Below are 22,506 nucleotides of genomic sequence, written 5' to 3'. Positions count from 1 at the left end.
TTGGACCTGTGCCTGAGAGTGAAGGCCCCCAGGGAACGCATAACCCAAGACAGCGGTCTCCAAAGTCAAGTCCAATTGTGAGTCGAGGCCTTCTTCAGGTGGTCCGCAGCCTCTGCCCTCGGCCGCACGCTGCTATTCCAGGGTCAATGCGGGGCCCCGGGCGCCGCGGAGGACCTCCCTCACCTCGAGGCATCCCGCGGGTCAACGGGGCCGGGGCGGGGCGGGGCGGGGGCGGTCCCCGGAGCCGCTGACCACGCCCCCGAGGCCCCGCCCTCGCGCGGCGCCCAGTCCCGGGGCTCACTGGGCCCGCCCCGCCTTCCGCCCGCCCCTCCCACCGCCCCTCCGGAGAGAACCCAGCTCGCGGTGGCCAGTTGCGGTCTGGAGCTGCGGAACTCGACTTCTCTCCGTGTCAGGCCCGATCTCCCTGACAAACAAGCGCCCGGCCCGGCCATGGACCCGGCCCCCGACGCCGAGGAGGCGCGCACAGTGCGCGAGGCGCTGGGCCGCTACGAGGCGGCGCTGGAGGGCGCGGTGCGCGCGCTGCACGAGGACATGCAGGGCTTGCAGCGCGGTGTGGAGCAGCGCGTGGCCGAGGCGCTGCGCCTGGCGGGGCCGCTGGCGCGCACCGTGGCCGATCTGCAGCGCGACAACCAGCGGCTCCAAACGCAGCTCGAACGCTTGACGCGCCAGGTGGAGTCGCTGGGCTTGACGACCGGGCTGGCGCCCGCTCCCGGCACGACCAGCCCTCCGCCCGCGCCCGGCGTCCGGGACCGCGCGCCCCGTCTGGGCACCACGCGGTTCGCCAGCCACGCCACCTTCTCGCTGTCCGGCCGCAGCCAGGTGAGCCTCGGGGAGCGCGGGCGCCTGTTGGCGTGCGCCGGGGTAGAGGGACTCCGCGACCCCGGCCGCCCCTAGGTCCCCAGTGCGTGCGCCTGCCGCTGCGACCCGGTCGTGGGGATCCGGCTACTGTCGGGGGAAGCACCGGTTTAGGCTGCCCGCCGCACCTGTCTCGGACCCCCTCCCTTCTTTGCAGCCAGGTCCCATTTTCCCCGAGCTCTGTCCCTCTGTCTCCACTGTTCTTTGGCACTCAGGCGCTGTAACACCAACCCCGGCCTGGCCGACGTGTTGGAATGGTCAGCAACACCCCCACCCCCACCCCCACCCCCTACTTCCCCACCTCCGTTGACTCCCCCTGTGATGCCACTTCACTGAGGCCTGACGGCTCGGGTTATTGATTAATCCAGGTGGAGAACTCCAGCGCGGGGTGAGTGTTAGGGGCAGGATGCAGTCTGTTCGGGGCTGCTGGGCACAGCCTTTGGGAGCTCACCGAGGGTGGGGAATCCTTACCGTGATGGGAGAGACGGGGTGGGGGTAAAGGCCAGGGGGACCAGTCCTGAGCAGTCTAGATTTCTGGGGTCAGTGACTGGCCAGCGACCCACACTGTGTAGGGGCAGGGCGGAGGCCAGTGTGGACCAGTCACTGCTCTGAGCACCGGGCCTCCTGGAGTGGCTGGTTAAAATGTTCTCTGGTGTGCACAGTGGCCCTTGGGTGGGATTTTCCACCCTTCCCCGGCATGTGCTCCAGGGTTGGGTTTCCAGGGTCTGGGTCCTTTGCACCTGCTGTCCCTCTCGATTCAGTCCATCACTCATTCAGATCTCTTGTGTGGGCTGGACTGCACCTCAAGGGGCCAGGAAGGGGCGGTGGGGGGGGGATCAGATTAACCTTTGCCCCTAGAGGTCCCAGCCAGGGTGGGAGATGGCCCCAGATGGAGCAGTCCCAACTGCTGGCAGCCAGAGCGGGTGTTCTCATCCTAGGATTGTCTCATCCTAGCGGGTGTCCCAGGCCGGCTTTGTATTGGAGGCCTGGGATCTGTTGCTGCAGGGGGTGGTGTGTGAGGCTGTACCGGCCACCTCAGAGAGGCTCAAAGGACTCAGTGGCCAGAGGGGAGCCTGGTGGGGTATGAGAGTAGAGGGGTGAATTGAGAAGGCCCCCAGATGATGGGCCAAGGAGTTGGGGGGTGGGGTGAGACGTTCTTAAACATGCTGGTGACAGAACCCCTGAGTGTCCCAATGTCAAGGAACATGTGCGTGCGTGCGTGCTAAGTCACTTTAGTCATGTCCAACTCTTTGCAACCCTAGGGAACGTAGCCTGCCAGGCTCCTCTGTCCATGGGATTCTCCTGGCAAGAATACTGGAGTGGGTTGCCATGACCTCCTCCAGGGGATCTTCCTGACCCAGGGATAAAACCTGCGTCTCCTGCATTGGCGGGCAGGCTCTTTACCATTAGCGCCACTTGGGAAGTCTGTCTGGAAATATGGATACACTTAATTCTGTCCTTTGAGCATGACCACTACTTGGCCAGGGTATAAAATCACCACTGTGAGATCACACGCACCTAATAAACTGTGTCATCAACTGTTTCTGAGCTTTTATTTTAACACACATTTGCTACTTGTCTACTCACAGAAGCAACTGTCCAAGTTTCAGAAAAATACTCTTCAGAGTCATGTATGCATATGTACATGAATTCACACACATATGTGAGAAGTCTCTCCAGTCATCTGTTTTAAGTGGGAATTGGTCTTCAGTCAATGTGGGGCTTCTCTGGTAGCTCAGATGGTAAAGAATCTACCTGCAATGCAGAGGAGACCCGGGTTCAATCCCTGGGTCAGGAAGATCCCCTGGAGAATGGAATGGTAACCCACTCCAATATTCTTGCCTGGAGAATCCTATAAACACAGGAACCTAGCGGGCTACAATGGGGTGGCAAAGATTCGGACACAACTGAGCAGCTAACACTCACTTTCACGTGGGGTGAGCTAGTCCTCTTGGCTGTTGGGTGGTGGTGAGGGGCACTGGCCAGGGAAGGAACAGGCTCCTCCTTGTATCCAGCAAGCTCCCTCATGGATGGATGGGGGTTGGAGGGCGGCTGCTGGCAGGGTAACTTAAATGCGACGGTCCAAGGAAAGGATGGCCAAAGGTGGGTGGAGGGAGCACTAGGACTGCCTTGCAGTAATGTCTTGGAGGGGCAATCATCAGGGTGAGACGGTCTTTGGATGTGAGCAGGGAGGCAGGGAGTGCAGCCCTGCTGGGGGACTCCGGGGTCACAGATCTGTGGAGAGGCCAGTTCCCTTTGGGTTGTCCTGAGGGTGAGGGACATCCTGGCAAAGCTGATGCAGAGCAGGTGGAGTCACAGATGTGGTCAAGACCAGAGGTGAGGTAGACAACAGGGCAGGGCTGGTGGGTGAGACCCTAGAATGGGTGAGGTCTTCAGGGGAGCAGAGGGAGAAGGTGAGGCTGGAGCCCTCCATGAAGGTCAGGGAGCGCAGAGGTCCAGGAAAGCCCATTCTTAGACTTGGAGAGAAGGGGGGGCTTCTGGAAGAGGGGTTGGGGGTCATCAGGGATGCCGCAGCCTCTTGGAGCCTCTTGGGTGGTTAGGATGAAGACACAGTTGGGGAGCAGGTTCTGGGCTTTAGAAAAGCCTGGAGTGGGTGGGGCAGCGGGCAGAGTTCAGCACCACAGGTGCAGGATGGTTGAGGTCTCCTGGTGGGTCAGAGGCTCCCTGGGTCCCGGGCAGCTTCCCCCTGCCCCAAGGCACTGGCCTCCACTTCTCTTGTGGCCCACCTTTCAGGAGCACCCACCCAGAATCCAAACCAGTTTCTCGCAGGGAGGAGCGCTATATGGAGCCATCCACACGTTGTCACACTCCGGTTCTGACCAGCAGCTTGTGATCAGGCACTTGGTCATGAACAGGGTATCAGGGCTCTAGGACGAGACTGGCTATAGTCATAGCTGGGTGCCAGGACAGTCTGGCCTCTCAAACTTGTGTGTGTGTGTGTGTGTGTGTGTGTGTGTGTGTGTGTGTGTGTGTGTTGCTGGATGGGGGAGTCTAGGTGTGAGGGTCTTATCCACACATGAAAGCCAGTGGTGGTAGTGGTCAGGCAGTGTGGAGGCTGGGCTGTCCACTGCCCGTCTGTGATAAGCAATGAGACTTAGAGACCCTTGGTTGAGACCCTTTCACTTCCTGCTCTTTCAAAGTAGGAACCGTCAGGGTTGGAGGAGGGTTGAATTCAGCATGTACACATGCTCTGAACTCAATGCAGAGTTGATTTAGTAATCCACTTCTGAGTGCACAAACCTTGACCCTGCTAGGTAGTGAGCAGCCAGGGAGGCGGAGGGAGAGGGCAGGGCAGTAGAGTGGGAGTAATCGGGGAGGACTCCTTGTAGGAGGCCTGAGACCCTGCAGCAAACAGGAGCTGCTTAGGGCTTATTTGCTGTGAGGCCGTGGGGACATCTCTCAGCTGGACCCCAGGTCCCTTGTATCTCAGGACTGGCCCAGCCCTGTTTGGGCCCTGAGCCGAGCTGACTGAGTAGTTATGACAGTGATGTCCACCCGGTGGGTTCATAAGAGTGTCCACAGAGTCACAGTTGTGATCTGGCCAGTGGAGGGAGCTGGCTGGGGGCAGCCTGAGGCCAGGCCAGGCCCGGCCCAGGAGGCTGCGCCAGAGTTGGTCCCTGGAAATGTCATCAGCTGAGCCGGAGCCACCGGGTCCCCATGTCAGAAGGCAGTGGAGGCCCTCTGGAGTGGCTGCCAGGAGCAGCGTCGAGGTCGGACGTGAAAGAAACCAGACTTGCCTTATCTGCCTTCCTTTCCCAGACACACTGTGTGATAAGAGAGTTAAATGCTTTGGGGAGAAGTTTGAATTGAGTCTTTAAAACCGGTGGTGTGAGTGAGTGAGGAGGAAGGAGGAGGAGGCTGGGGTGGCCGAGTTAGGGGCTCAGGATGGGGGTTGTGCTGGGCGTGCTGACGTGCGCCCCTGTCCACACGCACGAGCCCACGTGGGGTCAGGCAGCCCCAAGGATGCCTGCACTATTATTCCTGCCCTCTCAACAGTGTTTAAAAACTTCCCCAGGAAGAGTGGCTCTGACTTACCTCCCCTCCCCCCACCCCTTCCTCTCTGCCTTCCACCTCTCTCCCTAACATTCCGGGGCCTGGACTCCCTGACCGGGGAGCCTCCCCCTTGCTCAGACAAAGCCCAGGTCTTGGGGGTGTGACAGCGGCTCCCTAGGACCCGTTTGGCCCCCAGGGCTCTCCAGTGACTTGACTTCTACCCTGGCCCCAGCACGCAGGGGGCCCCATCCCCACTCCCTTCTCTGTGGCTGAAACAGGCTGCCCGCACCAAAGGAAAACCACCGCGGGGGTATGCTTGGGGCCCGTGGGTGGGCCTGGGGACTCAGATCCTGCTGGGGCAGTTACCCCACCCTCCCCCTCATCTGTGAGATGGCTGGGGCCCGGCTGCACAAATTTGTTTCAAGTGGTCCTTCCTGCTCCTGGAAAGCATGAGCGCTTTGTGGACAGAGCCCGGGGTTGGGGTAGGACACCCCCAACCTTGACTCTGCTGCTGCCTTTAGTCATGGGGTGAGGTTAGGGGTGAGTCCAACCCCCAAGGTTCTGTGATGATGAGTTGGAGGGTGGCCTCTGGGGAGCCCCTTGACTGAGGTGTGGGCTGAGCCCTTCCCTTGGACGAGCAGTGATTCCCATCTCAGGCATGGGGTAGTGAGGGGCAGCAGGAGCCTGGGAGTCTGGCCTCACAGCATGAGTCAGTCCAGCCCTTTTCCTCTTGCTTTGCTGGAGACCCCTTGATGGGGATTCAGAACCTGCCTCCTGTCTGATGGTGGTGTCTGTTCCCCTGGGCCATGATGGGGAGCACGGGGCCTGCACCATGCAGGAACAGGTGTCTGTGGGGCCCCACAGAGAGATCCACATTCCTGAGAAAATGGTTTCAACATCAGCTGGGCCCTCCAGGCCCCTGCCTAGACCTGCAGAACCTGTAGGACCAGGGTAGGGGGTGTGTGGGGGGGACAGGGAGCCCCCAGAGCTGAGCACCCTGGTGACAGGTGGGGCTGGAGTTCAGGATGGACTGGATGTTTCTCCTCCGTCTGCTGAGTTGACTTCAGGTTAGGCTCTAGGGGTGTCCCCCCCACCCTGAAGTGCCAGGAGATACCCCCTCTTCTCCACTGTTTATACGAGTGTTTGGGGACCCTCTCTCTCCATCCTTCTGAATCGGAAGTTGGGGGGGGTCACCTCCTCTCCAAACCCAGGCTCGAGTCCTGTGCTCTCCCACTTCCCCAGGGTCCCCACCCCACAGAGGGTCCCATCACCCTGCTAGAGTCTTTCTCTTAGCCTCTAAACATCGTTCCACCTGAGTGAGCCCTTCAAACCTCTTCTCCCGCCCCCACCCCCCCCATGGTTGCAGTTCCTGTGTCTCCATCTCAATCCAAGGCTGTCTCCTGCCTTCACCTCCACCTCTGATTCAGCTCCTAAACTGTCACCCAGCACCTCTTTGGGGGCTAACCCCAATGGACCTTTTTAGATCTTGCCTTGATCTTCTTTTCCTTGACCCGGGGCCACCTTGGGAGCTGCTGACCACCAGCCTTCTCGTTATACCTCCACCTGCCTTTCTGAGTGTTCTTTTGGTTTTCTTCCTCCTCCCTCTGGCTGCTGCTCCTTATTCTCTTCTGCAGATGCCTCTTCTGCCCCCAAACATGGTGCCCATCCCAGGCTTCTTCAGCCAGCTCTTCTGCTGTGCTCTGGACATGAGACACCTGCTTCTCTATTGTTTATCCATCCTCCCTCTGAAACTTCAGACTCAAATATCCAGCTACTTCGTGACCTCGACTCCCTGATGCCTCAGGGGCTCCTTACACTCATGGCCCAAATTGAAATCCTTATTTTCCCACCAGTCCCCGCTTCTCTCTCCATAGTCACATCCCCCAGGCCCAAAGCCCAGGCTTGGAAGACGTGTGACTCCCCCCTGCCTCCATATCCACTTACTCTCCCCAAACCACTGAGTCCTTTTTGTCCTCCACTCTTTCACTGCCCCATCTCTGCTTCCCAGATCCTCACCTGAGACTAGGGAGGTGACTGGCCATCTGGTCACCCGTTTCCATGCCACTGTCTCATTGGTTTCTGAAGGATGTTTCTAAAACAGAGCCGACAGCCTTCAGCTCCTTTTTGTCTAAGGAGTCAGGTCCAAGCTCTCCAGGATGGCACCTCCGAGCCGCTTAGTGCTTCCCCGCCCACCAGATCAGAACACTTTGTGCCTTGACGTGTGTGTGCTTTGGCAGGTATCAGTCACTCTGCTGGGAATGGCTTCCATCCTGGTCCACCTGGCTTATTCTAGACGGCCTCAGCCACCCCTGCCTCCCTGACCCGCTGGGCTGGATGAAGTCTGTCCTAGGCACGCACCCTCATGCTGGATTGACGTCATCTGCTCACAGTCCTGGCTCCCACACCACACTGATGCCCTCATGGCAGGGTGAATACCGCGTGCACTGGTTACAATCATGGCTGAGCCACTGGGGGCCAGGGATGGGCCATTGTCACCTGGGAACCTGGTAGACAAGGGGGCCAGTCTGGAGGTGTCTAAGAAGCGTTACGGCCAACATCTCAAGCCGCTCATCGTGGGCTCTGAGTAGAGCCCCTGATCGGGGTCTTTCTCTGTGTCCCTCCCTTGCCAGGCAGACCCCATCAGGCCCGTAGATACTCTGAGCTCTCCAGTCTCCCTCCATGTAAGAACGGCAGGGCCAAGGTTGAAGAGAACCTCTGTCCTGACCATGAATCTTAGCTGTTTCTCCCTGGGTAACCTTGGACAGTGCGTGTCCTTTTTCTGAGCCCTCAGGTCCCATCTGTAAAATGGGTGTGCTAGTACCGACCTGGGACAACAGAAGCAAAGTGGTATAAATGGCATGTGCAGAAAAAGGGCCTGATGGCCTGGCAGGTGCCAAAATGATGAAGGTTTGCATAGCCTACCCCTCATCTCCAGCAGGGAAACTGACCCAGAGGGGGCACAACAATCTGACCTGGGTCACTTGGCTCTTTGTCTTGGCTCTCTCTCTCCACATGACACCCCCAATTCCCGCAGCCCAGATGGGATGGAGGGGTTGATGGAATCAGTAAGGCCTCTGTGCTCTGGACATCCAAGCAAATCTTGTGACACCACAGCCAATGGAAAGGCCTCATCCTGAGGGCTTCAGGGCCGATTGTTGGCCCAGAAGGACCTTACTTAGGTCGCTGGGTTTGGGCTCCCGACACAGCCCCTGGGATGAACAGTAGCCAGGCTCTCCTGACCCCAGTCATCTGGTCCAGCCTGGGCAAAGGGGTTGGGCACCTTGCATATTCCTTCAGAGTCCCAGCCTCTTTTTTTTTTTTTTTTTTTTAAAGATGTATTTATTTTTGGCTGTACTGGGTCTTGGTTGCTGCGCACGGGCTTCTCCTCTTGTGGCGAGCAGGGGCTACTGTCTAGTTGCAATGTGTGGGCTTCTCATTGCAGTGGTTTCTCTTGTTGCAACAAGCTCTGGGGGCTTCAGCAGTTACGGCTCCAGAGCATGGGGCTGAATAGTTGTGGTGTAATGGGTTTAGCTGCTCCACAGCACATGGAATCTCCCGGGACCAGGGATTGAACCCGTGTTCTGTATTGGCAGGTGGATTCCTTACCACTGAGCCCCCAGGGAAGCCCTGAAACTCCCAGTCATGATCTTTGCTCTAGCATTTTGGTGGTCTGGGATGAGCCCAGTGGAGGCTTTTGCCTCCAGGATCCTGGGGGTTCAGTTGGTGAGGCTGAGTCCACATCAGCTTCTTATATGAACGGGGCCCATCACTGAACACCCTCCCCACCCCAGAACTGTCTCTCTCAAAATGTTTGTCCTGCCAGAATCAGGGAGGGTCTCTGGCAATGATTTTGGGGGAGGGGCAGCCGGCCCCAGCTGATTGGGTCTTGGCGGGGTTTGTCTCTCTATAGAGCGTGGATCACCATGACGAGGCCAGCGAGTTGGAGATGAGAAGGACCTCAAACTCGTGCATCATTGAGAACGGGCACCAGCCTGGGGCAGGTAGGGGCTGACGGCAGAGGAGGGCAAGCTGGGTAGCTTCAGGGTCAGGGCCTCAGCTGTGCCTCTGTGCCAGGCCAGCTCTTGCCTGGAACAGAGAACATGGGCCTGAACCCCAGTGGGTGGAGAGGCTGACAGGAGCAGCCTCATTCAGTGCAAAGTAGAGCTTTGTAAACACGGGAGAAAATGAGAGATCTTGGAAGGTGGTGAGCTTCCTCGTTTCTGGAGGAAAGCAAGCAGGGGCTGAGGAATCATCCAACTGCTGAACAGGGTAGAAAGAGAGGCAACTATGTATTGAACTGTCTGTTCAATAAACAGGCAGTTTATTGAAAGATGAAGCAGCTGCCAACTCTGGTAGGAGCAGCAGGGAGTGATCAGGGAGGGCTTCCTGGAGGTGGGAAGAGGGTTCCCAGAGACTGGAGTCCTCCTGGGAGGGTCTGAAGCCCCTGTGGAGGCCACAGCTGACACCTCCACCCCTGCTGGTCATGTGCTCCAGATCCAGGTGACAGACCCCCCGAGACCACTCAAACCATCCCAGCACCAGAGCCCCCCAAGTCTCGCCCTGTGAGCCTCTCCTTGCGGCTGCCTCACCAGCCAGTCACGGCCATCACGCGAGTCTCCGAGAGGTTCTCTGGGGAGACCTCAGCCACAGCTCTGTCGCCAACGTCTGCTGCCATCCTGGGGGGCCTCAGCTTGAGCCCCAGCGAGGCTACCACCGCCTGGACTCCCAGTCCCAGTGGTAGGAGCAGGAGGGCGTGCTCAGCCTCAGAGTGGGAAGGAGGGCAGGGGCTGGGGCGGTGGTGGGTGGGGGGCGTTGGGAAGAGACTCAGAAAACCTGGGCCAAGCCCCAGCCTCCCGGACCTGTCACTGTGACCCGTTTCCGTAACTCTTCCGCTCCATCATATGGGGCCCCTCCTTCCCGACTCCTCCGCTAGAGATGCTGTGAAGTAGCATCAACCCTACAGGATACCACCATGGCTTTCCCTACAGGTCAAGGCTGTGGCTGGGAGATGGCTTCTCACCCCGCACACTTTGGCGTGGTCCCCAGAGCCTGTCTGGGGCCTGGGGTCAGGCCTCAGTGGCAAGTCTTGGGGTTGGGCTGTGTAGGTTTCCAGAATGAAGACTCGGGAACAAAGTGTTTTATGGGCATGCAGCCCAAGAGGCCCTGGGCTCTGTACTCTCAAAAGCAGGAGGGGACGCTGTAAAAGGCCTCTTTTATGTCACTGCTCTATGTCCCCGGCATCCTTTCTCCTCAACTGCTGGCCGAGCCAGGGCCGGCTTAGTCCAGGGATCCCGCCCACGCCCTGGAGTGACGCTGGGTAAAGGGCACAGGGCCAGGTCAGCGGAAGGGAGGCAGGCAGTGGTGCCCCCCACGCCCTACACCCTGAGGCCAGGGTTTGTTATTTATCTCTCTTGCCTTGTCCCTCAGAGAAGAATTCTTCCCTCCCACGGTCTCTGTCCAGCTCTGGCTTCGGGGCAATGACGGCCAGCAGGGCCAATGACAGGTGAGTCTGAGTCAGGGCCCCAGTCCCGGTTGGGAAGGGGTCGTCCCTCCCCAGGAAGCCTCTGGGCTTTGCCTTGGACCCAGGCTGCCTGGGCCCCTGCAGGGAGCTCCGTGGGCTGACCTCGAGGGAAATGAGGCAGTGAGGCTAGGAGGTAGAGGGTTTTATGGTCGCAGACTGGTTTCACTTAGGACCCTTGAAAGCAAGTCTGCGCACAGACTGAAGGGGTGTCTTAGTCCACCCAGGGAGATGGAGCGTGGGACCATCTGCTTTCCTCTTTGTCCATCCTGGCTGGGCCCCTCCCCACCAGCCGGGTGCTTCCTGTCCCTGGCCAAGGAGGTCCCTGGAGGGACCCCCAGGCTGGGGCAGGTCTGCCGCCTCCTGGCCTTCAGTGGTCCCCAGACTCCCCCAGGCCCACTGGATTGTGATCAGAGCTGGGGGCGGGGCTGGCTTGACCTCCCCTGCCCCCCACCTCCTTTTAATAATAAAAGGAGAATTGTGACTTTCTGGCAAACTGTTCTGGGGGAAACAAAGGGGAGCTTTTTTAGTGGTGGCATGCAGGGGGCCTGGCCCTGGGGGTGGGTGGTTCTGGGTTCACGTCCCGCAAGGAGGATGCCCCCCCTACCCCAGACACTGACACCTGCCAAGGGGTGATTACTTGCAGAGACGGGGGCTCACGGCCTGGCTGGCCTGCCTCGGAGAACAGCTAAGCTCAGAAAACCTGTAGAACCGGTTGGGGACTAGAGCCAGTGATGTTTCCTCTCTCCCTGGAGCCCAGCTGCTGCCTCATTTCACACTCACTAGGGCAGGGGACCCGGGGTGGGGGACCAGGGGGCCTCCTGTGAGCTAGCGACGGGCGGGTCTGTGTTCCTGACTCAGTGGTTCTCTCCCTCCCTGACTCAGCCCTCCGCTGGTGACGCCACCCCAGTCACCGCCATCCCCGCAGCCGCCAGCCACGACTCAGGCCCGTCGCCGGGAGCTGGTGAGGTCACAGACGCTGCCCCGCACCTCGGGGGCGCAGGCCCGGAAGGCGTTGTTTGAGAAATGGGAGCAGGATACAGCCAGCAAGTACGGATGCTCTCCAGATCAGTCAGGGCCCCCAGAGGAGGCCAGGACTCAGACCAGGGTCAGGCAGGCACAGCACAGCAAAGCTGGCCCTTTCTGTTCCCCAGTATGTGAACTCTTGGGCAAAACACAAGGTCAGGGCTGACTATGGGGTGGGGTGGGCTGAGGGGTAGACAGTCCCAGTGGTGGGAGGAGAGGAGGGGGCAGGCGGGCCAGGCAAGGCCTGGTGAGAGCCCAGCCCCTCTCCCTGCATTCCAGAGGGGCCCCTGGCCACCCTCACACCCACATTCCTCACTCAACTGGAGAAGTTGGTTTCAGGGCGTGACAGGGGAGACCAGAGGGCAGTCCCTGGGGTTCCCAGTAGGAGCTGGGAGGTGACACAGCGAGACCCAAGGGCCCACCAGCCCCTTCTCACACCCCAACCCCACCCTCTTAGAGATCGAGTCCAACTTTGCACATATATCCAGGCTTCCTTCCTCTGGTGATGTTAACGCCTACTGCTCGTAGGGTAGGCCCAGGCCTATGTGATGATAACCCCACCCCGAGTCCCAGCTGCCTCTAGTGACGGGGACAGACCCAGGAAGTGTCCCGCTGACCCTGGCAACCTGATCTTGGCCATCAAGGAGTGTCCATAGGACCCAAAGGAGAAAACCATCCCTCTGGGCTAGGAAGGAGCCGTCAGGGAGGGCAGCCCAAGAGGGAGTCTCAGAGGAGGGTGGGATGAAGGGCAGTAGAGAGGGTGTTCCAGGCAGAGCGGAGGAGCACGGGCCGGGTGGGCTCAGGCCCTCTGCCCCCGGATCACCAGTGTGGCGAGTAAAGAGGCAGCCCAGAGGCTAGAAACGGCTGATTCAGCAGACCCCATCAAGGCAGGCTCTGCTCTGGGATGCGCGGCTCCTGCCTGGACATGGGTATGGGGTCGGGAGGTTGTGTGGTACCTGAGTGAGCAGGTGGGGCATGGTCTCCAAGGAGATGGCAGCTGAGGGGCAGCCCCCGACCCAGGCCCCTCAGCCCACACCCAGCAGGCCTGCCCTCTGTCCGCAGGGGGAAGGGCGAGACCCGGGCGAAGCTGAAGCGCTCGCAGAGCTTCGGCGTGGCCAGCGCCAGCAGCATCAAGCAGATCCTGCTCGAGTGGTGCCGCAGCAAAACGCTCGGCTACCAGGTGAGCCCGGCCAGGCCGCTGGGACCCTTGCCAGAGGCTGGTGCGGGCATCGCCCCTGGCTGTCGTTCCAGGAACCCCAGGCTGGGGTGGAGGGCTAGGAGCTGGAGAAACCGTGCCCTCCCGATGGGTCCCCAGCGGGCAGACCAGCAAGCACGGGCACTTGTTACTGAGCTGTGTGGATGGTGGCCTGGGGAGTGGCTGGGAGGACCATGGGGTCGAGTCGGGTGAGGGAGCTGAGGCCGGTGCCGTACCCACCCCACCTCATCCCCCCGCCTGCCTTGGCCTCGCAGCACGTGGACCTGCAGAACTTCTCCTCCAGCTGGAGTGACGGGATGGCCTTCTGCGCCCTAGTGCATTCCTTCTTCCCTGACGCCTTCGACTACAACGCGCTGAGCCCCACACAGCGGCGGCAGAACTTCGAGCTGGCCTTCACCATGGCCGAGTGAGTCTGGGGGGTCTGGAGGCGTGGTTGCTTGGGCCAGCCCCAGCTGCCGAACAGCAGGAAATTGAGTAATATCTGCCTGGGGGACATTTCAGACTTCTCTAGTGGGTCCATTTTGCTCCCCTAAATGTCATCAAAAGCGTTGATTATAAAATTGCCTACCTTCTTAAGATGCACTCATAGAGAGAGGAAGGGCTTCCCTGGTGACTGAGATGGTAAAGAATCTGCCTGCAGAGGAGACCTGGACTTGATCCCTGGGTCGGGAGGATCCCCTGGAGAAGGGAATGGCAGCCCACTTCAGTATTCTTGCCTGGAGAATTCCATGGACAGAGGAGCATGGTGGGCTACAGTCCATGGGGTTGCAAAAGAGTTGGACACGACTGAGCAACTTTCACATAGGGAGAGGAGGGGGTGAGGGGTGATTCTGGGGTCAGGAGGTGCTGGGGAGCTTGGGATTTGGTTATAGGCTGGGGGCTACCCCAGGGCATCAGGAGAGTGGCAAAGAGGGGTGTATCAGTCAGGGCTCCGGTGGGGGGTCGGGGGGTGTGAGTTCAAATTGAGTAGGCAGGAGAGTTTAGCAAAAGGATTCCTTGTAAATGAGTGGGCTGGGGTGAGGGAAGGAGCCAGGCTTCCTGCGATACCCTCAGGCTGGGGAGATCAGCTCTTCCCAGAGGACTGGCTGATAGAGCCGTGCTTTGGGGGCAGTGGATGGGTGCAACCAGCTCACAGTGACCGGGCAGGAAGGGTTAGGGAATAAATACCCTGCCTTCCCCCTCCTCCTGCCCTCACACCAGGGCCTCCTGTGCGTTGAACACAGAGGCAGAGGGCGGGGGAGCTGTTGCCGCAGTCCATCGAGTCCTCCACCCCCATCCAGGGCAGGCAGGTGGAGGGGCAGCACAGGGAGGGTAGAGATGAGGGTATTGAGGGCTGCCTGAGGCTGGGCATTAAGGGGAGGAGGGTTGGAGGGCAGGAAGGCCTCCCTGGAGCCCGGGTTTCCTGGAGGGAACATTTATCCTTCTCTCCTACCCACCCACCCTCCTTTGTGCCTGGTGGGGTGAGCCTCTGCCATCCGGGTTGTGCCTGGCCCCTTCCGTGTCTTGTCTGCAGCCCTGGTGCCCATGTCCAGGAGGTGCCCTCCCCACTGCCTTGCCTGCCCCCCTCAATCTGTTCCAGCCCCCACGCCCTGGCCCCGAGCCTGGCTGGGGAAGGAGTTGGAGCTCACAGATTACATCCCGGTACCAAGGGTCTCGCCCTGGGGGACAGATCGGAGAACCTGAGTCTGATCTCTCGGCCCGCTGGTGTTGCCCCGTTGTGTTATCCCAGATGACGTGTGTGTCCCCTCGGCCCCCTTTGGGGTCACAAGAACCCCTTGTATACTTTGAAAGTCATTCCTTTCTTGGCTGCTTGGGATTAGCTGTCATCCTAATTGCAGAAACAGCTCTGAACGGAGTGTGTTACACAACCGAGCCCAGACGATGCTGAAGGAAAGCCAAGTGTAACAGCTCCATGTTGGGAAGGGGGCGTCTCCCCAGGAGGAGATCCAGCTGTTTGCAAGCCTAGGAAGGGTGGCTGTCAAAACAGCACATGGTCAGAGGGTGCAGGGCCTGGAGCTCTGATGTGGGCACCCCAAGACCCACCTGCGCTGGGTGAGGCTACCCTTGGCTGACCCATCAAGTCCAGTGGGCCAGGCCATGCCAGCTCATGCCCTGGCTGCCTTGGTCACCCTCAGCCCTGGACCAGGCTGGGCTGTGGCAGGAAAGGGGGGGGCCCTGGGATGGTGTCCCTGCACCCCAGCTCAAAGGGAACATAGCTTCCCTTGGCAGCTGGAGCCAGAAAGATTCGTGGCTCAGTGCGAGGTTTGAGCTCACAGCGCCTGCAGACTCCAACCAGATGTTTCTTCTATTCCCAAATCAACGGGGGGAGTGGGGAAAGGCTGCTCCAGGATTTGCCTCTCTACTACCCAGAGCAAACAACAAGGTAAAAATTGGCCTTGCCTCCCTGTGGCCTGAGCCTGCTTCTGGCTGGCTGGGGAGTGGAGGATGGTCTGTGGGCCCCTGAGATGAGCTCTTGCTTTTCTGCTGACTTGAGATGTATGGGAGGGGCGCCTCCAGCAGGCCTGAGTGGAGGAAGGTGCCTCCCCCCATGAGTCATCTGAGAGGTACCTCCCAGGTGCCTGGGGGAACAGGCTGGGGGGTGGGCCTGCCCGCCCGCCCGAGGCCTCCTGGGAGGATGGCAGCTTGGCTCACCTAGTTTCCTGGACAATCAGCTGGTTAGAAAAGCTGGAAAAGGGGACTTCCCTGGTGGTCCAGAGGTTAAGAATCCGCCTGCCAGTGTAGGGGACAGAGGTTCAATCCCTAGTTCAGGAAGATTCCACATTCTGCGGAGCAACTAAGCCCGTGGACCACAACTACTGAGTCTGCACTTTCGAGCCCACCAGCCACAATTACTAAAGCCCACGGAGGCTGCAGCTACTGAAGTTCAGGCGCCTAGAGCCCGTGCCCCTCAGCGAGAGAAGCCACACGGTGGGACGCCCGTGCACCACAGCTAGAGGGTCACCCCACTTGCCGCAGCTACGGAAAGTCCACACAGCAATGAAGACCCAGCACAGCCATAAATAAATTTTTCAGCTGGGAAAAAATAAACTAAAAAAATAATAATGATTCAAAAGAAAAAAGCTGAAAAGAAAACACAGGGAGACCTCCAGGAGAATACTGACTCTCAGCATCTTAACAGACACTGGGGTTAGACTGCAGAATCCAAGCAGACACACAGGGCTATGAGAAGCTGTCAGAGATCACGGGGGCAGCAGGACGGACCTGAGACAGGCAGTCTGCGGCGGGCACTGTGCGGTGACCGGAGGAGGGAAAGCGGCAGGGGCAGGGCTCCCTGACATCAGGAAGGAGATGTTTCCAGACCCTCCAGTGAGCAAGGGGTCTTAAAAGCACACACCTCTAGAACCTGGGGAGTGAGAGGGGTTTGTGTGCCCCTCTCCCAGTAATTTGCCTCCCCGGAGATTCCCGGGGCTTAATCTGTGTGAGTGATGCAGTGCTGACAACTCAGTGAGCTCCCCTTATTGGACAGGTGATCAGGGCTTGGAGAATGGGAGGACCGTCCCACATTATGGGTGTGTGACCCTCCGCGCTTTTCTCCCCATGTCTCCAGGCGTTGTGCAGGCCCAGCCCAGGGCCTATGCCTGAGGCTCCCCCTTGCCCTGCGGAGAATGTGTCCTGCTCTCAGGTTACGGCCCAGCTGAGGAGCTTCCAGGCTATTTGTAGTGCCCATGTGTCTGAAAAACCAGATAGGGGCTGTAGTCAAGCCCTGGCATCCCAGGCTGCATTTAGAAAAGGCTTAAACAAATAAAAATAGCCCCTCACACACCTCCTCCATTTCCCTGACAGCCCTGTAGGTACTGAAGATCACAATAGAAAGTAATAGGAGAAAACCCTCTGACCCTTTCTTAACCCCAAATAAGGTGGGGCTGAGTAAATCTGTCTAAAATTGGTGGTAGGCAGAGGGTAACCCTGGTTCTTACTGTGCAGTGACATTTGAAATGATCTGTACTTTCTCCTTGGGACTATTATTCCATGCTGCTCCAACTGTTTAAAACAAGCTTGTATTATTTTCACAAAAGCAGTTATGTTTTCACTTAAAAGGCAATCAGGGCCCCTAATATTTTGAGACTGTAATGTTTTTATAAAAGTCAGTGTGCATCATTGTTTTCCTTTACTCACATCCCGTCCCAAGGAGCTATGTCCACAGCTAGAATAGGAATCTTGTCGTTACTGTCACAGCTGGTGGGGTGGGGACAAGATGGATGTGGCTCAGTCCCCTGGTTCTTTGCTGGGGAAGCCAGCATTTGCCCATGGCTTTCTGTCTCGGGGGTAGAGGGTGATGCCAGGTTCAGGCCTTAGTGCCCATCCTGAGGGCCACCCTGGGCAGGGCAGGCCCAGCACAGCCTCTAGAATGAAGCACAGGTTGGACAAAACTCAGAACATGCCAACGATTCTGTGTGCTCTTCCATGAAAAGGGCTAGAGAGAAACCAGAACCACCAGCTCAGGGCAGAGGTCCCGGGTACCCACTGTGGACACAGTGAAGGAAGCAGACACGTTTAATTGTTGGGAAAGATGTGAATATTAAGATTCTCTCCTGGGACTTTCCTGGTGATCCAGTGGCTAAGAGTTCATCTTTCAATGTGGGGACATGGTTTTGATCCCTATTTGGGGAACTGGAATCCCATGTGCCGCAGGGCAAGTAAGCGTAGCGCTGCAACTGAAGAAAGTCCGCAAGCTGTAGTGAAGACCCAGAGCAACCAAAAAAGAAAAAAGATTTTCTTCCAACATGAGAAGGGCTCTCTTGTGGGTAGAAAAGTTAGACTGAGAATAACCTTGTGGGGACAATAGGTAGAAAGGATCAAGAGGCAAAATAGCGTAAGAAATGTAGGAGGAACTTCCTCATGGTCAGAGCCACCTGCATGGCGATTGGAAACATCCTTGAAGGAAGTTAGGGCCCCTTCCCTGGACCTGGAGGTGAGCACAGCCGAGGCAGGGCCTCCACCAGGGGATTGGTGTTTGGAGGATGGGATTTCAGTTCTCTTCCAAGGTTGAGGTTTAGGGTTTGAATGGTGCCCACATTTCCTGGAGGGACTGACTACTGAGGTCACTGCTGTCAGAGGTGATGCCTGGGCACACTTGGCATCCTCTGACTGCAGCCCTGGGAGGCAGTGGGAGAGAGAGAATCTCTCCTTGTGCTGTAGGTGAGGAAAAGGCATCAGATGCTACCTGATAGCTCAGGGAGGTGGACTCAGGTTGAAGGCCTCCCCAGGAACTCAGATTTTCAACAGAGCACCTTTGCATGCACACTCTTGTCAGAGTGCCAACCCCGTTGACATTGAGCCCCGCCCTGACCGGTCCTGGAGAGCAAGGGTGCCCACTCATCGGTCCAGACGCACTTGCCACCCCATGAACCCATCAGATTTCTTTACTAGTTGCTCACTCCAAACCCAGGGGGAGGCAGCAGTGGGATCCAGAACAGGTATCTCTGTTTCACCCTGATGTTTTATTTCTGATCTGAGGCCTGGTGTCAGGCCAGCACCACAGAACAGCCTGTGCTGATATTACATAGTTTTTCTTTGGAGCAAGCAAGCCGGGGAGCCAGTAGGGACTGGTAGGAAGCGCTCAGGGTACTGGGCGTGAACAAGCCCGCCTAGAAGGGGAGCGGCGGTGGGAAGCTGATTTCTACCCCGCCCCCAGGAATTGGCACAGAAGGGTGGAGCAATGGGCAGAGCCAAGAGCTGAACCCAGCTCCGTAGTGTTCCAGCTCAGGCCACTTTCACCTGATGACCGGCTCTGATGTTCAGAGAGAACCATGGTGATACGAACAGCAACAGTGATCGCCACTCACAGTCACTGAGCTCTCCATGCCAGACGCCACTCCAGCTGGTTTGCGTGATTCACTCATTCATCTCTTCCACCGCCCTGTGAAGTGGCTGTTATTCCACATGGGGAAACTGAGGCCCCAAGAAGTTGTGTCCTGCTCAAATCACATAGCTAGGAAGGGTGCAGCTGGAGTGTGAATGCTGACACTAGTATCAGTTCAGTTTAGCCACTCCATCATGTCTGACTCTTGCGACACCATGGACTTCAGCATGCCAGGCTTCCCTGTCCTTCGCCAACTCCCGGAGCTTGCACAAACTCTTTCCCACTGAGTCAATGATGCCATCAACCATCTCATGCTCTGTCATCCCCTTCTCCTCCCACCTTCAATCTTTCCCAGCATCAGGGTCTTTTCTAATGAGTCAGTTCTTCGAATCAGGTGGCCAAAGTATTGGAGTTTCAGCTTCAGCATCAGTCCTTCCAATGAATATTCAGGACTGATTTCCTTTAGGATTTACTGGTTGGATCTCCTTGCTGTCCAAGGGACTCTCAACAGTCTTCTCCAACTCCACAGTTCAAAAGCATCAATTCTTCAGTGCTCAGCTTTCTTTATAGTCCAACTCTCACATCCATACATGACTACTGGAAAAACCATAGCTTTGACTAGACAGACTGTTGGCAAAGTAATGTCTCTGCTTTTTAATATGTTGTCTCGATTGGTCATAGCTTTTCTTCCAAGGAACAAGAGTCTTTTAGTTTCATGGCTGCAGTAACCATCTGCAGTGATTTTGGAGCCCCAAAAAATAAAGTCTGTCACTGTTTCCACTGTTTCCCCATCTATTTGTCATGAAGTGATGGGACCGGATGCCATGATCTTAGATTTCTGAATGTTGAGTTTTAACCCAACTTTTTGACTCTCCTTTTTCACTTTCATCAAGAGGCTCTTTAGTTCTTTGCTTTCTGCCATAAGGGTGGTGTTATTTGCATATCTGAGGTTATTGATAGTTCTCCCAGCAATCTTGATTCCAGCTTGTGCTTCATGCAGCCCCTCGTATATGGGGGCAAAAAGACCAGGGACCCTGGAACAAGAGGGCGCACAGTTGCTGAAGGAAGGACACTGATGACCAGACCAAGTGCAGGGTCTGGCCACGTCTGGTGCAGGGTGCGGGGGGGGGTGGGGGGGCTGTGCTGGGCATCACAGAGGACCCCTGCCATTACTCCTGGGTGGATGCTCATCTTCCCATCCCCACGAGACCCTGAAGCCTGTACCTTCAGTCCCCACTCTCAGCTGGGAGCAATGGAGGGAATAGCTTCTTTTCCAGCCCAGTGAAAGGCCCCAGTTTCCACATTCATCTACACCAATGGGCCAGATGTTAAACTAGTATTTCCCAGAGCATGAGGCCTAGGGTAGAGTTGAGGGAGGCTCACAAAATGATTTTAAGCAATTTTTAAACCTTTGAGTTGTGACCCTTGTGTTGTATGCGTGCTCAGTCGTGTCTGACTCTTTGTGATCCCCTGGACTGTAGCCCACCAGGCTCCTCTGTCCATGGGATTTTCCAGGCAAGAATACTGGAGTGGGTTGCCATTTCCTCCTCCAGGGGATCTTCCAGACTCAGGGATCAAACCCATGTCTCCTGCACTGGCATGTGGATTCTTTACCACTGAGCCACCTGGAAAGCCCTCTTAATAGCTCATGACCAGCATTAAAAAAATTGAAAAAAGAAGTGGGGAGTGAAATAAAGATGAAATCTAGAGAAAATATGAATAGTAGAAAGGGTCAATAATTTTGTGAAACTTTATTTCCCCATATAAGTATGTGTATGCTGAATCATGAAAGATCTCTAACTGTGGGTATGGTTTTTTAAAAAAAAGGTTAAAGACTGTTTTAGGAGGGATATGAGTGGATTTATTTTTACCTCAGTCATTTTACATTTATTTTCATAGTCTGTGCTAATTCTCCATACACTGCTGATACACATTGAATTTTTTTAGTGAAATTTAATTTCAGAGTTAGATGTTTATCAATAAAACTAACCATTTTGATTCATATAAATTTGACTAAAATAATAAAAATTGAAAAATTTTTTTCAGCAGAACGTAATATTTAGTGAAACCTGAAAGGGAAATTGAATTTCACTGAAAATTTAAAGTAAGTCTAGTTGGGTTTCCCCGGTGGCTCAGATGGTAAAGAATCTGCCTGCAATGCAGGAGATCCCAGTTCAATCCCTGGGTTGGGAAGATCCCCTGGAGAATGGAATAGCAACCCACTCCAATATTCTTGCCAGGAGAATCCCATGGAGAGAGGAGCCTGGTGGGCTACAGTACATGGGGTCGAAAAGAGTCAGACACAACTGAGCGACTTTCACTCACTCACTAGTTAACTAAAGGGGCTGCTCTGGTAGCTCAGTGGTAAAGAATCCACCTGCCAATGCAGGAGATGTGGGTTCAATCCCTGGTTTGGGAAGATGCCCTGGAGAAGGAAATAGCAACCCACTCCTGTATTCTTACCTGGAGAATACCATGGACTCAGGAGCCTGGTGGGCTGCGGTTCATGGGGTCGCAGAGTTGGACATGACTGAGAGACTCAAGAAGAACAGTCAAGTCAAAACACGAGTTGGACTGGTGCTTCCTCCTTGTGGGGGTCCAGGAAACACTGCATTAGAGAGAGTAACTCCACAAACTCTTGTGGGGTGATGTGAATTCCCTACTGGGGGGCACTCAGGAGCTTCCAGCTCTGGACTGAGCTCTCTCCCCCGGCAGTGATGCTGGCTGGTGGCTGGGGCCGACGTTCTGATGGGGCTTCTGTGTTTCAGGAACCTGGCCAACTGTGAGCGCCTCATTGAGGTGGAGGACATGATGGTGATGGGCCGCAAGCCGGACCCCATGTGCGTCTTCACCTACGTCCAGTCTCTGTACAACCACCTGCGTCGCTTTGAGTGAAGCCCCTTGGGGCTGGAGAGCCAGCCCCCAGAGGAGACGGTGAGGCCGCTGGTGTCCCCAATTCAGGAGGCCCCCTTGAGCAGAGCTACCCTCTGGTGTGAGAGCGCTGTCTGTGCCAAGTGACAGTGCTCCCCACCTGCCCGGCTGCATTACTGATGGAAAGTACCACTGAACTGCACTCCGACTCATTACAGCCAAGGGCTTCAAGAAAAAGGAAGTATTACTGGAGAGAGAGAGAAATTGGTGCTAAGTAATTCTCTTCCTTAAAAAAAAAATGCTTGTCTCTAGATTCCAGAAGCCTGAATCACAATGTTCCTTCTGCTGAACTGGATCCATTGGCTTTACAGAGTTGCATTGATTACAAAGTGTTGTTTGTTTTTTTTTTTTTTTATCAGAATAGCCAGAGTTTTCTACTTCCCCCCACTATTGTAGGTTCCTTTCCTCCCTCGCTCTGGGCCCCTGCCAGGAAACAGAGAGACGTATAATCAGCAGCTTGACAAGGGAGACTGAAGTCTTGGGAAGAAACGGTTAATCACTCCCGGGTCCTGGGCAGCAGATGACCTGCTTGTCACCTCCGCTCTCTGGGGAGAGGGGAAGGCTCTCGCCTGGTCCTGTCCTTCCCAGGAGGGCCCCACAAGTGTTTGGCTAAGAATAGGCTCTTGGGAAGTTAACACTTTTGGGGAAGGACAGGCCCTTGGTGCTGTGAGGTGGTTTTTATTCACAGCTTTTTTTTTTTAGGGGATTTGCTGCAGATATTTATAAAAAGTAACTCCATCTGTACCATTGACTGTTTGTACATAAAATGATGTGTCTCACCTTGCTTGAGATTTGTTATTTCATCTGGGAATAAGAGCTTTCACATACATGCCAAAAGAAAATCAACTTAAACCCGCTCCCCACCCCCTGCCGCCGCCCCCCCGCTTAATTGTTTCTGTACTAAAATCACCACCCAGAAAGTTGAAAATCATATTTGCTTTTTTTGCATTTGCCTGTTGGTCACCCATCTCCACATCATCGAAGGAGCGTGGACAGAAAGTACCCCCCGTTACAGTTCTGTGTCCTGGAAGTTGACTGACAGATCTGTGAACAGCGGCGGGGTGGTCCCACACATGGGGGAGTCCATTGAAGGGCACTGGT

At 56.4% G+C, this 22,506-nt stretch overlaps 1 protein-coding gene across 1 annotated transcript; it reads left to right on the top strand.

Annotated features, from left to right (window-relative positions):
• The first annotated feature begins 336 nt into the window (after positions 1-336).
• On the top strand, positions 337-22,189 carry SMTNL2 (smoothelin like 2). The gene is made up of 8 exons (XM_070478906.1): positions 337-840; positions 8,801-8,891; positions 9,385-9,627; positions 10,318-10,393; positions 11,294-11,458; positions 12,497-12,614; positions 12,905-13,056; positions 21,243-22,189. The coding sequence occupies exons 1-8, from the start codon at positions 451-453 to the stop codon at positions 21,367-21,369; spliced, it is 1,362 nt and encodes a 453-aa protein (XP_070335007.1). The 5' UTR covers positions 337-450; the 3' UTR covers positions 21,370-22,189.
• The last annotated feature ends 317 nt before the right edge of the window (positions 22,190-22,506 follow it).

This window comes from Odocoileus virginianus, chromosome 17, assembly GCF_023699985.2.
Source record: "Odocoileus virginianus isolate 20LAN1187 ecotype Illinois chromosome 17, Ovbor_1.2, whole genome shotgun sequence".
NCBI classification, from domain to species: Eukaryota; Metazoa; Chordata; class Mammalia; order Artiodactyla; family Cervidae; genus Odocoileus; species Odocoileus virginianus.
This window is presented reverse-complemented; position numbering and strand designations above follow the sequence as displayed.